The sequence below is a fragment of the Bos taurus genome, chromosome 29, assembly GCF_002263795.3.
Source record: "Bos taurus isolate L1 Dominette 01449 registration number 42190680 breed Hereford chromosome 29, ARS-UCD2.0, whole genome shotgun sequence".
Classification (NCBI taxonomy): domain Eukaryota; kingdom Metazoa; phylum Chordata; class Mammalia; order Artiodactyla; family Bovidae; genus Bos; species Bos taurus.
The window spans coordinates 5,921,133-5,936,272 of record NC_037356.1 but is presented as its reverse complement, the minus strand read 5'-3'; the positions used below and the strand labels follow the sequence as shown (position 1 = coordinate 5,936,272).

At 36.6% G+C, this 15,140-nt stretch overlaps 1 protein-coding gene across 2 annotated transcripts in view; it reads left to right on the top strand.

The window, feature by feature from the left end:
- FOLH1 (folate hydrolase 1) overlaps positions 1–15,140 on the top strand; it is a 72,692-nt gene that overhangs the window by 21,677 nt on the left and 35,875 nt on the right. Inside the window, exons 5-7 of one of the 2 annotated variants that reach the window (XM_024987022.2) lie at positions 4,910–5,035; positions 6,260–6,458; positions 10,670–10,763. In XM_024987022.2, coding sequence (XP_024842790.1) covers positions 4,910–5,035; positions 6,260–6,458; positions 10,670–10,763 — 419 coding nt within the window. 2 annotated transcript variants of the gene reach the window in all.

Below are 15,140 nucleotides of genomic sequence, written 5' to 3'. Positions count from 1 at the left end.
TGTGCCCCTTCAATGGGACCATAGCGTGTTAACCACTGGACTGCTTGCGAACTTAGGTCCCTCGTTGTGGTTTTAGTTTTCATTTCCGTGATGGTTAATGATGTTAAACATTTTTTCATGTGCCTGTTGGCTATCTGTATGTCTTCTTTGGAAAAATGACTATTCCATTTTCTACCCATTTTTTCAGTCGGATTGTTTGTTTGTTTATATTCTTTGTATATTTTGGATATTAGCCTCTTATCAGATGTATCATTTGCAAATACATTTTCCCATTCAGTAGACAGCCTTTTAGTTATATTGAGAGTTAGTTCCCTTTGTTGTGCAAAACTTTTTTAGTTTGAGGTCGTCCCATTTGTTTACTTTTGCTGTTGTTTCCCTTGCCTGAGGAGACCTATCCAAAAAAATACATTGCTAAGACAGATGTCAAAGAGTGGGCTACCTATGTTTTCTTCTAGATATTTTATGATTTCAGGTCTTACATTTAACTCTTTAATCTGTTTTGGATTTATTTTTTTTAATGGTATGAGAAAGTGGTCCAGTTTGATTCTTTGAAATGCAACTGTCCAGTTATGACAGAATTATTTTACTCATAAGAAAATTATATTATAGAGATGATTAACTCATTTCTTTCAAGTAGATTTAAACTTTCTATATTAATGCAAGGCTGGAAAATACATGGGATTCTCATGTATTTGTTTTTTAATTATGTATGTCTGTATGTGTTCTTAGGATGTTTCACCATAAGCGTCTATGGATCTTGGGTAGCTCAGCTGGTAAAGAATCTGCCTGCAATGCAGTAGACCCTGGTTCGATTCCTGGGTGAGAAGTTGCCTTGGAGAAGGGACAGGCTACCCACTCCAGTATTCTTGCCTGGAGAATCTCTATGGACAGAGGATCCTGGTCTTAACTAAGTGACTAAGCACACACCGTCTGTGGATCTACATCTGAATCCTCTGAAAATGAAAGTGGCTTGGTCGTGTCTGACTCTTTGCGACCCCATGGTCTATACAGTCCATGGAATTCTCCAGGCCAGAATACTGGACAGGGTAGCCTTTCTCTTCTCCATGGGGTTTTCCCAACCCAGGGATCAAACCCAGGTCTCCCACATTGCAAGGGGGTTCTTTACCAGCTGACCCACAAGGGAAGCTCAAGAATATGGGAATGGGTAGCCTATCCCTTCTCCAGAGGATCTTCCCAAACCAGGAATTGAACTGGGGACTCCTGCATTGCAGGCGTGTTCTTTACCAACTGAGCTATCAGGGAAGTTTTGCTTTAGGTTATTTATATTAGCAATTCAACAATGTCTGTAATTATAGTTTAATTCAGTGGTTCTTGAACTTAGCTTGTATCACAATAATCTAGAGGGCTTATAAAACACAGATTCTGATTCACACCCCCTAAATTTCACTAGATCTTGGGTGAAGCCTGAGAGTTTGTTTCTGGTAAGGTCCTAGATGGTATTGACTCTGGGTTCAGGAACCATGCTTTGAAAACCATTGATCTTATGTCCCAGTTCTGTCTCTATTAACAAGAACAGGAAGATGGAAGCTTGAAAGAAATGGAAAATTCTAACAGTGCAACATTGTTAATTATTTCCAGTTATAGAACAATTGTGCAGTGTAAATTTTACAAGAAGGTCATTGTCTGAAAACAAAGATTTTTTCTAACTAGCAATGACAGCTTGCATTTGTGAAGTGCCAAGAGGACCTGTCTGCCTACACTTGTTTTCATTTTCAAAGTTTTCTGTCATTTTCAAACTAATTTCTTCTCCTGTCCCTTCTCCATCCCAATTTGTTCTGTGAGATGTGCAGATTAAAAGGTAGCTACAATTTACAGGCATTTAAAGAAGTAGTCAGTTTTCCCAGAGTTGGTGATATTATATATGAATAAATTTCAAGTAGAACATTTATGCTAAACAGAATTCACTGGAACCAAATTGGTTAATGGCTATGTATTCACAGTTGGAATAAAAGTGTGCTCTAGAGAAGGCTAATGATTATAAACCAGACATACAGTGCTATCATCAATAGTTTGTTGATCTTGCATCGATCTTGGGAAGAAAAATAATAGCTAAAAGTAATCCTTTTCCTGAAGTAAAGATTCAAGTGTCACTTTCTCAATAAGCTTTCTTCATTTTTTTTTTTTTTTTTTGGAAATTGCACACAACTGAATACAAGGTCTGTTTGCTTACTATATTTAAACTTAAATTTTTTTTCTCTATAGAACTCATCACTTTTTAATATTGTATACAATTTGCTTTTACCAGGACTTCCCTGGTGGCTCAGATGGTAAAGCGTCTGTCTACAATGTAGGAGACCCGGGTTCAATCCCTGGGTTGGGAAGATCCCTTGAAGAAGGAAATGGCAATCCACTCCAGTACTATTGCCTGGAAAATCCCATGGATAGAGGAGCCTGGTAGGCCCCAGTCCATGGGGTTGCAAAGAGTCAGACACGACTGAGCAACTTCACTTTCACAATTTGCTTATTACTTTTATGATTTATTGTCTCTGCCTTCCACATGAACAAAAGTTTCTTCAAAGACAGGGATTCTCTGTATCTGCAGTCCCTAGAATGATATGTCTTCAACATATTTGTGGAAGGAATCCGAGAGTCAGCTTGGAAACAACCTTATTGCAATACATTATAAATTTGTTGTGCATGTGTTATGAGACATAGTCAAAGAGGAAAACAATAACCAAAATAAAATGATGGGATACTAGAAATAGTGTGAGACAAGGATAGGATATTAGAAATAGTGTAGGATGGGGACTTCAAACACTAGGGTATGTAAAGACTTTCCAAAGGCAGATATAGGATCATTTAAAATAAAACAATCACATTATTTGTTTCTCAGTGGATTCTTCATGGAATTGAGAACTAGCCTCTGGTAAGGCTCTGCCGGTCCCCTGTTCCCACCTCCCTCATTTACAATTATTTATTTCTTATTTTATGAATGAGAGACATCACTCATCCATCCTGAAACATATCTCTGAGTTGTAAAAAAAAAAAAAAAAAATCTCTAGGCCTCCAAACAAAGAGATGCTAGTGAAAGATTCTAATAGCTAGGTGACAGAAATTTGTCAAGTCAAATGGTTTATAGTTGAACAAAATTAAAGATGAGTCTAATTGAGTTTCCAGCTAAAACCATTAGAATTAACTTGGATAACAGATCAGTGTGAGATTTAGGGGTTGTAACTTGGAAAGAGTTAAAATAATTCAGGGAAAATTCCATAACAACTTTTTTTTCATTCATATCCTAAAATTTCTCAAAACATGTCTAACAATGAGAAATGTGAATGGAACTGATAGTCCTGACTTATTCTGGAAATAATTTTTTCATCCATAGATCTATGACCAAATGTTTTAACATCCCATAGCACTGAAAGTTGTATTTCAAGCAAAATTTTATGCTTAGGCATTGTTTATGAAAGTTTGTAATGATGCTTAGACTCACTTTGATACTGCTAATAATTATAATAGTAAGTCACTTGAAGAATTTTCCTAACATGTACAGCTTGTCATAGGAAATAAATATTTTTAAACACTATACACATGATTCTTAATCAAGGCAGGTTTGGCAGTGATTAAGATTTACAAGCATTATCCAGATTTCTAGGCAGCAGAAACTGAAATGGAATTTGCCATGCTAGATGTTAATTAAGGAGTGTTCTCTTGGGATCAATATCTGTAGCAGGGAGGGGAAGGAAGCTGGAACAAACAGAGGGAGAAATTGCAGTTCAATGCCAGTTCAAGGACAGCCTCAACTGACCCAATGGGCTGCTCTGGAGTCAGAATAGCCCTTCAGAATGCCCTGGGCTGGACAAAGATGACCAGATCTTTCTGTTCCCACATGGATCAGTCATTGACCATGTGTATCCTGGAAGGACATGACCTCGAGCAGAGTGGCTGTGTGTAGCTGGTCTTGAGCAAGGGCTGACAGAGAGCCCTCTGATGGCCTGCAGAGAGCCTTCCTTCTCTGGAGCAAGGGCATCTTCAATGAGGAGGAATCTAGGCAGGACACCCTGGTGTCACCTTAGTATATAGTAAGATGCTTTAGGCAAGGGGGAAAATACACGTTCAAGGAGAAAACTTGATGATAAAATTCTGACTGAAGAGTGTGGCTTTACAATGTTGTTGAATGATGTTGAATAATAAATCATTATAGTATTTAAATTCTTTTGGATATAAATAAAAGAGGTAAAATTGCTTCTGAAAATGTTAATATTTGTAATGTGCTGGAAATTGTATTCTTTATGGCAACTTAAAGATATGACAAACAATTTCAGATGTGAACCTAAAAATAAAGGAGAGATACATTGCTTTTCAAAATTAATTTAAGGAGTAGGTAAGCAAAAAAAAAAAAAAAAAAAAAAAGTGTGTGAAGAACACTGATCTAATCTAGCAGGCCATTTTACAAATGATAATGTTGAGACTCAGAGATTTCCTTGTGATCATTATAATGATATGAAGCCAAATTTGTAAAGTAGTGGCATTACCTGACCATTATTTCTTACCTGGTTGTGTGAAGATGCATTGTGAATATACTTCAAAGAGAATAAAGCTCTCATGAAGGGCTTTTTAACCTAGGGAACCTTGTCCCTCCAAATTGCATAGGACAGTGTATTTGTTTATGTACATTTTCCTGGGGAATGCTTTTCTATAGTTGTATAGTCACTACAGAGGAGACATTGATGTAAACAAAACTTAATATTTAATTAATAAGTCTCTACCCAGCTAATTGCCTTCTCAATTCAAGTTCATTTCTCCCCTGAATCTCTTATCAGAGGCTTTTTTGACCCTCTTACATACTCTTGCTTCTTTCCTCTTTCAAAAATGCGAAACAGTCTTCATGCCGAGAAACCTCTTTTATGAAATCTTTCTTGTACTAAGTCATCTATGTTCTCAACAGGGTGACCTGGTGTATGTTAACTATGCACGAACTGAAGACTTCTTTAAACTGGAGCGGGACATGAAAATCAATTGCTCTGGGAAGATTCTGATTGCCAGATATGGGAAAATTTTCAGAGGAAATAAGGTAAAAAAAAAACAACTCTTTGTTTTTCTTTTCAGTAAAAATAAAAAGTAATATTGTATCTTGGGCTTTCCTGATGGCTGAGACAGTAAAGAATCTGCCTGCAATGCAGGAGACCTGGGTTCAATCCCAGGCTCCGGAAGACCCCCTGGAGAAGGGAATGGCTACTCACTCCAGTGTTCTTGCCTGGGGAATCCCATGGACAGAGGAGCCTGGTGGTCTGCAGTCCATAGGGTCGCAGAGAGTCAGACATGACTGAGGGACTAACGCTTTCTGTTTTTCATATTGTATCTTACATGGGTAGAACCACATCCTTAAAATTTTTTGATGACCATGATTTTCCCATACTCTTTACCATTCCTGCCTAATAGGGAGGGTACATGTGCTAGTTTATAGGCAGGTTTTAACCTGGGTCGTTGGAATTTGGCCTCTGTAGAAGTTCAAGGAGAACGTTACAGGTTTTTCCATATCTACACATTGTCCCTGTAGTCTATGAAGTAGCGTGCATTGGATTTGTTGTTAGTCTTTAGTATCTTTAAATATTATCTTTGAAAATATTTACTAAATTAAATTTTGGTGTTAATTCTTTGTTAGAGGTAATGAGACAAGCCAATCTATGCACAGCAGTTTTGAAAGTTACCAACACTTGATTTGGGGCTTCCCAGGTAGTATAGTGATAAAGATTGTGCCTGCCAGTGCAGGAGATGCCAGAGATAGGGGTTCGATCGCTGGGTCAGGAAGATCCCTTGGAGTAGGAAATGCAGCCCACTCCAGTATTCTTACCTGAGAAGTCCCATGGACAGAGGTGCCTGGTGGGTACAGACCATAGGGTCACAAGAAATCAGATACAACTGAGGGACTGAGCACATAGAGTACTTGATTTTTTTTTTTTTCCCTTTTGTGGGAAATTAATTTAAAAAATATTCTCTTTCAACCATAGAAGAAATGGGAATCTAGTCTGTGAAATCTACTTGTTTATTGTGCTTCTAGACTAGAGGAAGGAAATAGTAGGTACCTGTTACCACTGGTATGTACATTTTAAAAAATCTGCTCCAAGGGCTAATCCAGCCCTGGAAACTAGGTTTCAGAGCTTGCATAAGAAAAAGACAAAACCAATTCTGTGAGATGTCCTTTGTTGTAAGTATAAGGATTAAAAATAAGGATGGAAGATAAGTTTTAGTTACTTATTTAAATGTAATTTCAAATAACCAACCTAAAATAAGAAAGACTGTTTTCCAGGTTAAAAATGCCCAGCTAGCGGGGGCCAGAGGGATCATTTTGTACTCAGATCCTGCTGATTACTTTGCTCCTGGGGTGGAGGCATATCCGGATGGTTGGAATCTTCCTGGAGGTGGTGTTCAGCGTGGAAATATCTTAAATCTTAATGGTGCAGGGGACCCTCTCACACCTGGCTACCCGGCAAATGGTGAGTGATCAGGCTTCAATCATCACAGAGACTTTTAACATTTTGAAGTGATTTTATCAAAAGATTCCCTTTGACAAAAGGATAAAGTATGTCATTTTCTTACTGTCTTTGCATCTAAGAATAAATTAAAGGGTTTTGAGGTCGGAAAATTATTGGTTTGGGTCCCTTATCCCTTGTTTGGAACCATTGCATCTGGTAGGTTTTGAAATGCAGACATTTTCAAATATTTAAAAGTAAGATGGTGCATATACCTTACTGCATAACATTCACATAGGCTGGGACAAAATGTGGGAAGCAAGCATGTAAATATTTTACAGTAAAATGTATGAATAATCATTTTAAGCAGAGGGTACATAAATAATATAAATAGCCTCAGGTCTGCTCAAGTCAGATCTTGCTGCCAAATTAGTTTATATCAGATCATGTTTTGTTGCCAAGTATTAATAAATGCCCTCTCCCAATTAATGGATTTTGCAGTTTTTTAAAATTTCTAATTGTAGATAAGGGACAGTAAAACAAACTCTATAAATCCCTGAAATGGCATATTTTGAATACAGAGTCTGGAAAATGCTTATTGTGTCATTACTGTGTAAAGACAATAGTGATCACTTTCAGGAGTGTTTCCAAAATTCTAGCTTTTAAATGCATTAACGACCCTATAAGCTTTGTTGTGTTATTATCTCTACTTGACAGATGGGGAATGTGAAACCAGAAAGAAGTAAACAGTCTGCCTTGTTCATTGCACCATTAAGTGAGGAGTGGGGATTCAAATTCAGATTATCTGGCTCCAGAGTCCATGTATTTGTCTCATGCTGAAATGCCCTGCTGTATAATTATTAACAAGAGAACTTGGAGCATATTTTTAATGTACTCAGCTATTCGATAACATTTACAAAAATCTGTCATCATTTAGTTTGTGTGGTTTAAAATTAATAAAGGTTTATAACTTGGATAAAGTAGGTTACCAAAGTATTGGTGGTATTTCCATATTTATTTTTCATCTTGGATCCTTCTATCTAATTGTAGACTCCTTTAAAGCTTATGTATTTGGCTTTGTAAGTTTTTAAACATAGTACATTGTCATAGGTTTTTTTAAGCAATACGTATTATCCTGTGATAAAATCATGTGTCTACCTGAACTTTACTAACTTAGCCTTTTTATTCCCAAGTTTTGAAAAATGCAACTTCTCCTAAGCTCTGTTTGTTATAAAAAGCTAAAATTATGAACATAAAATAAAATCAACTGGAATGTTTCTGTTTACTACGCTCAGATTTAAAAGATGACATTGTAGAAATTCCCTTTTGTGTCCTTTCTTATTTTTCTTTTAATTTCACTCTTTATTATGGGATAGTTCTGACACAAAAAATTAGAGATAATGAATACCATTTTGTCAATGTTATTTTGTCTATTCATTGCCCTTTTTTGATTATTGCTCTAAATTAAAAAAATCCCATGTAATGTATTATTATGTAATTTTGCCATAAAAAGACTAGCTTTTACAATCACCTACATCAAAAGAATTCCAGAAAAACATGTACCTCTGCTTCATTGACTACACTAAAACCTTTGACTATGTGTATCACAACAAACTGTGGAAAATTCTGAAGGAGATAGGAATACCAGACCACGTTACCTTTCTCCTGAGAAACCTGTATACAGGTCAAGAAGCAACATTTGGAACCAGACATGGAATAACAGACTGGTTCCAAATCGGGAAAGGAGTACATCAAGATTGTATGTTGTCACCTTGCTTATTTAACTTATATGCAGAGTACATCATGTGAAATGCCAGACTAGATGAAGCACAAGTTGGAATGAAAATTTCCAGGAGAAATATCAATAACCTCAGGTATACAGATGACACCACCCTAGTAGCAGAAAGCAAAGAGGAACTAAAAAGTTTTTTGATGAAGGCGAAAGAGGAGAGTGACACAGCTGACTTAAAAACTCAACATTCCGAACACTAAGATCATGGCATCTGGTCCCATCCCTTCATGGCAAATAGATGGAAACAGAGGCAGATTTTACTTTCTTGGGCTCCAAAATAACTGCAGATGGTGACTGCAGCCATGAAATTAAGAGATGCTTGCTCCTTGGAAGAAAAGCTATGACCAACCTAGACAGCATATTCAAAAGCAGAGATATTACTTTGCCAACTAAGGTCTGTCTAGTTAAAGCTCTGGTTTTTCCACTAGTCATGAATGGATGTGAGAGTTGGACAGTAAAGAAGGCTGAGTGTGGAAAAATTGATGCTTTTGAACTTTAGTGTTGGAGAAGACTCTTGAGAGTCTCTTGGACTGCAAGGAAGTCAAACCAGTCAATCCTAAAGGAAATCAACTTGGAATATTCATTGGAAGGACTGATGCTAGAGCTGAAGTTCCAGTATGTTGGCCATTTCATGTGAAGAGCCAACTCATTGGAAAAGACTCTGATGCTGGGAAAGATTAAAGGCAGTAGGAGAAGGGGATGACAGAGGACAAGATGGTTGGATGGCATCACTGACTCAATGGACATGAGTTTGAGCAAGCTCTGGGAGATGGTGAAGGAAAGGGAAACCTGGCATGCTGCAGTCCACGGGGTCGCAAAGAGTTGGACACGATTGAGCAGCTGAACATTAACAATAAATTTCTTGTGATTTGAAATTTTGGAGAAAAAAATGGAAAAATAGCTTTTATTTTTCTTAAATCTGGAGAAATGACAGGATGTGTGTTTTTATTTTGAGGTAGAGTTTACATGTAATAACATGCAAAGATCTTAAGCATTAATTCACTAAATTAAAAAAGTTGTATGTATCTGTGTCACTCAAAATAAGATATAGGACATTTCTGTGACTTCAGAAAGTTCTCTGGTGCCCATTTTTGGTCAGTTTTTACCATAGCCCCACCCCTAGAAGCAGCCATTTTCTGATATCTTTTGTCATTCATTAGCTTGGTTTTGAGCTTCATATAAATTGAATCAGATTGTATCTTTTCTTTTGTGTGTTGACAGAAAATCAAGTAACAGTCAAGCTAAGAAGAAAGGAAAGATAATGTTATTTATGCCAAACTGAGGAGTATAACCCAGGGAATAGATTCTCAGAAGCTCTGATAACTGTTCCACTGGTTGGGAGTTAGAGATGCAATTTTATATGTTTTTGAGAAAAGAATTTATGCATCATACTGACAGATTAGATTTGTACATTCAGTTGACCAAAGATATTTTTATCTAGTAATGCATGAATAGAATAAGCCTTTGGTCAATACTATTCCATGTATGGTGTGAAAAAGAAATATTAACCTTAAAATGTCAATACTGACATCATAAGAAAGGATTCATTTTTCTCAGAGGTTGGTATTATTCTACTTTGAGGAGGTCTGGTTAATGTACTATGCAGATGCACATTTCACACTTGCAAAGACTGCCACAAACAGAGCATGTTATCCTTTTTCCTTCTCAGTTTAATTGTCTTGTCATAGAAAAATCTGTGATTTTTTTCCTCATCATTTGTTTTGCTGCATTCACTCAGTATAACAAGTAGAGATTAGTCATGTTATTGTGTGTATTGATAGTTCCTTCCCTTTAATTGCTGAGTAGAATTCTATTATGGGACTCCTTTATAAATTGCTTATACATTCTCCTGTTTGTGAACAGCAGGATGGTTCCCAGTATTGGCTACCCAGATTCAGCTGCTATGAGCAGTCTTGTGCAGGTCTTTCTGTGAACATGTTTCTGTCTTTCCTGGGTAAATACTAGGAGCGTAGTTGTTGTGCCATAGCATATAATTTTCTGCATAATATTAATTTTCAAAGAAGTTGTTTAAAGTGACTGTAAAGAGTATATACACTCTTAGAAGAAATGTATGAGAGTTTCAGTTGCAGCACATTTTTGTTAACATTTGAAGCTGTCTTTTTAACAGTTCTAGTATATGCAATTTAAAAGTGTGTTTAGTGTGATTTGGCTCAGCTGGTAAAGAATTCTGCAATGCAAGAGACCTGGGTTTGATTCTTGGGTTGGGAAGATGCCCTGGAGAAGGAAAAGGCTACCCACTCCAGTATCCTGGCCTGGAGAATTCCATGGACTGTATAGCCCCTGGGGTTGCAAAGAGTCAGGCATGACAGTGACTTTCACCTTATTATTATTGTTATTTTTTTGACTTTCACCTTAGTGTGATTTACAGAGAACATTTTGAAAGGGACTCCATTTTTATTAGAAATATGTTCAACTTTTTCAGAATATGCTTATAGACGTGAAATCGCAGAGGCTGTCGGTCTTCCAAACATTCCTGTTCATCCAATTGGATACTATGATGCACAGAAGCTCCTGGAGTAAGTTTGTAAGAAACAAGCAGATGGCTATTTGAGTAATTCTCTTTACCGACATTCTTCAGGTGTCATGCTTTTGTCTTCATTATTCCATACCAAAGTTCTCTGTGGTGGGTGGAATATACAATTTTAGCACTGTTTTATACAACAGTGATTCTAATCCGGGATTTGCTTTAAATACTGATAATAAAGTGAAATACCACCATGAAAGTGAGTCTTTCCAGATCATCAACTTCAGGGATTATAACAATCATTTGATCCACTGTGCTTTTTTTCTTTTTTAGTTTTTTAAAAAACTAATTTATTTTAATTGGAGGTTAATAACAATATTGTAGAGGTTTTTGCCATACATTGACATGGATCAGCCACGAGTGTACATGTGTTCCCCATCCTGAAACCCCCTCCCCCCTCCCTCCCCATCCCATCCCTCTGGGTTGTCCCAGTGCACCAGCCCTGAGCACCCTCACTTAGGCATCGAACCTGGACTGGTAATCCAGTTTTGAAACATGATAATATACATGTTTTAATGCTATTCTCTCAAATCATCCCACCCTCACCTTCTCCCACAGAGTCCAAAAGTCTATTCTTTGTATCTGTGTCTCCTGTGCTGTCTGGCATATAGGGTCATCGTTACCATATTTCTAAATTCCAGATATATGCATTAATATACTGTATTGGTGGGTTTCTTTATGACTTACTTCACTCTGTATAATAGGCTCCACTTTCATCCACTCATTAGTATTGACTCAAATGCATTCTTTTTAATGGCTGAGTAATAGTCCATTGTGTATATGTACCACAGCTTTCTTATCCATTCACCTGCTGATGGGCATCTAGGTTGCTTCCATGTCCTGGCTATTGTAAATAGCGCTGCAATGAACATTGGGTTACATGTGTCTCTTTCAATTCTGGTTTCCTTGGTGTGTATGCCCAGCAGTGGGATTGCTGGGTCTTCCGGAAGTTCTGTTTCCAGGTTTTTAAGGAATCTCCACACTGTTCTCCATAGTGGCTGTACTAGTTTGCATTCCCACCAATAGTGTAAGAGGGTTCCCTTTGCTCCGCACCCACTCCAGCTTTTATTGTTTGTAGACTTTTTGATAGCAGCCATTCTGACTGGCATGAAATGGTACCTCATTGTGGTTTTGATTTGCATTTCTCTGATATTGAGTGATGTTGAGCATCTTTTCATGCGTTTGTTAGCCATCTGTATGTCTTCTTTGGAGAAATGTATGTTTATTTCTATGGCCCATTTTTTTATTGGGTCCTTTATTTTCCTGTATTGAGCTGCATGAGCTGCATGTATATTTTTGACATTCTTTGTCAGTTGTTTCATTTGCTATTATATTCTCCCATTCTGAAGGCTGTCTTTTCACCTTGCTTATAGTTTCCTTCGTTGTGCAAAAGCTTTTAAGTTTAATTAGGTCCCATTTTTAAATTTTTGCTTTTATTTCCATTACTCTGGGAGATGGGTCATAGAGATTCTTGCTGTGATTTATGTCAGAGAGTGTTTTGCTTATGTTTTCCTCTAGGAGTTTTATTTTTTCTGGTCATATATTTAGATCTTTAATCCATTTTGAGTTCATTTTTGTGTATGGTGTTAGAAAGTGTTCTGGTTTCATTCTTTTACAAGTGGTTGACCAGTTTTCCCAGCACCACTTGTTAAACAGATTGTCTTTTCTCCATTGTATATGTTTGCCTCCTTTGTCAAAGATAAGGTGTCCATAGGGCATGGATTTACCTCTGGGCTTTCTATTTTGTTCCATTGATCTATATTTCTGTCTTTGTGCCAGTACCATACCGTCTTGATGACTGTGGCTTTGTAGTAGAGCCCGAAGTCAGGCAGGTTGATTCCTCCAGTTCCATTCTTCTTTCTCAAGATTCTTTGGCTATTTGAGGTTTTTTGTATTTCCATACAATTTGTGAAATTATTTGTTCTAGTTCTGTGAAAAAATACCATTGATACCTTGATAGGGATTGCATTGAATCTATAGATTGCTTTGGGTAGTATACTCATTTTCACTATATTGATTCTTCAGATACATGAACATGGTACATTTCTCCATCCATATGTGTCATCTTTGATTTCTTTCATCAATGTTTTATGGTTTTCTATATATAGGTCTTTTGTTTCTTTAGGTAAATTTATTCTTAAGTATTTTATTCTTTTCGTCACAATAGTGAATGGGATTGTTTCCCTAATTTCTCTTTATGTCTTCTCATTGTTAGTGTATAGGAATGCAAGGGATTTGTGTGTATTAATTTTATTTCCTGCAACTTTACTATATTCATTGATTAGCTCTAGTAATTTTCTGCTAGTATCTTTAGGGTTTTCTATGTAGGGGACTTGTCATCTGCAAATAGTGAGAGTTTTATTTCTTCTTTTCCAATCTGGATTCCTTTTATTTCTTTTTCTTCTCTAATTGCTATGGGTAAAACTTCCAAAACTGTGTTAAATAGTAACGGTGAGAGTGGGCACCCTTGTCTTGTTCCTGATTTTAGGGGAAATGCTTTCAAGTTTTCACCACTGAGGATAATATTTGCTGTGTGTTTATCATATATGGCTTCTATTATGTTGAGGTAAGTTCCTTCTATGCCTGCTTTTTGGGGAGTTTCTATCATAAATGGATGTTGAATTTTGTCAAAGGCTTTCTCCATGTAGATTGAGATAATCATATGGTTTTTATCTTTCAATTTGCTATGTGGTGTATCACATTGATTGGTTTGTGAATAGTGAAGCATTCTTGCTTCCCTGGGATAAAGCTCACTTGGTCATGATGTATGATCTTTTTAATATGTTGTTGAATTCTGTTTGCTAGAATTCTGTTAAGCGTTTTTGCATCTATGTTTATCAGTGATATTGCTCTGTAGTTTTCTTTTTTGTGGCATCTTTGTCTGGTTTTGGTATTAGAGTGATGGTGGCCTCATAGAATGAATTTGGGAGTTTACCTTCCTCTGCAATTTTCTGGAAGAGTTTGAGTAGGATAGGTTTTAGCTCTTCTTTAAATTTCGTTAGAATTCGCCTGCGAAGCCATCTGGTCCTGGGCTTTTGTTTGTTAGAAGATTTTTGATTTCTGTGCTTGTGATGGGTCTGTTAAGATTTTATGTTTCTTCCTGATTCAGTTTTGGATAGTTATACTTTTCTAAGAATTTGTCCATTTCTTCCAAGTTGTCCATTTTATTGGCATATAGTTGTTGATAGTAGTCTCTTATGAGCCTTTGTATTTCTGTGTTGTCTGTTGTGATCTCTGCATTTTTATTTCTAATTTTGTTGATTTGATTCTTCTCCCTTTGTTTCTTGATGAGTCTGGCTAATGGTTTGTCTATTTTATTTATCTTCTCAAAGAACCAGCTTTTAGTTTTGTTGATTTTTGCTATAGTCCCCTTTGTTTCTTTCTCACTTATTTTTGCTGTGATTTTTATGATTTCTTTCCTTCTACTAACTTTGGGGTTCTTCATTTCTTCTTTTTCTGCTTGTTTTAGGTGTAGAGTCAGGGCATTTATTTTTCTCTTTTTTCTTTAGGTAAGCTTGTATTGCTATGAACCTTCCCCTTAGCACTGCTTTTACTGAATCCCATAGGTTTTGGGTTGTTGTGTTTTCATTTTCACTTGTTTCCATGAATATTTTGATTTCCTTTTTGATTTCTTCTGTGATTTGTTGGTTATTCAGAAGTGTGTTGTTTAGCCTCCATATGTTTGTATTGTTAATAGTTTTTTTCCTGTAGTTGACATCTAATCTTACTGCATTATGATCAGAAAACATGCTTGAAATGTTTTCAATTTTTTGGAATTTACCAAGGCTAGATTTATGGCCCAGAATGTGATCTATCCTGGATAATGTTCCATGTGCACTTGACAAAATGGTGAAATTCATTGTTTTGGGGTGAAATGTCCTATAGATACCAATTAGGTCTAACTAGTCCATTGTATCATTTAAAGCTTGTGTTTCCTTTCTAATTTTCTGTTTGGTTGATCTATCCATAGGTCTAAGTGGGATATTAAAGTCTCCCACTATTATTGTGTTACTATTAATTTCTCTTTTCATACTTGTTAGCATTTGCTTTCAGTATTGAGGTGCTTCTATGTTGGGTGCATATATATTTATAATTGTTATATCTTCTTCTTGGATTGATCCTTTGATCATTATGTAGTGTCCTTCTTCGTTGCTTTTCATGGTCTTTATTTCAAAGTCTATTTTATCTGATATGAATATTGCTGCTCCTGCTTTCTTTTGGTCTCCATTTGTGTGAAATATTTCTTCCGCCCTTCACTTTCAGTCTGCATGTGTCCCTTGGTTTGAGGTGGGTCTCTTGTAGTTAGCATATATAGGGGTCTTGCTTTGTATCCATTCAGCCAGTCTTTGTCTTTTGGTTGAGGCATTCA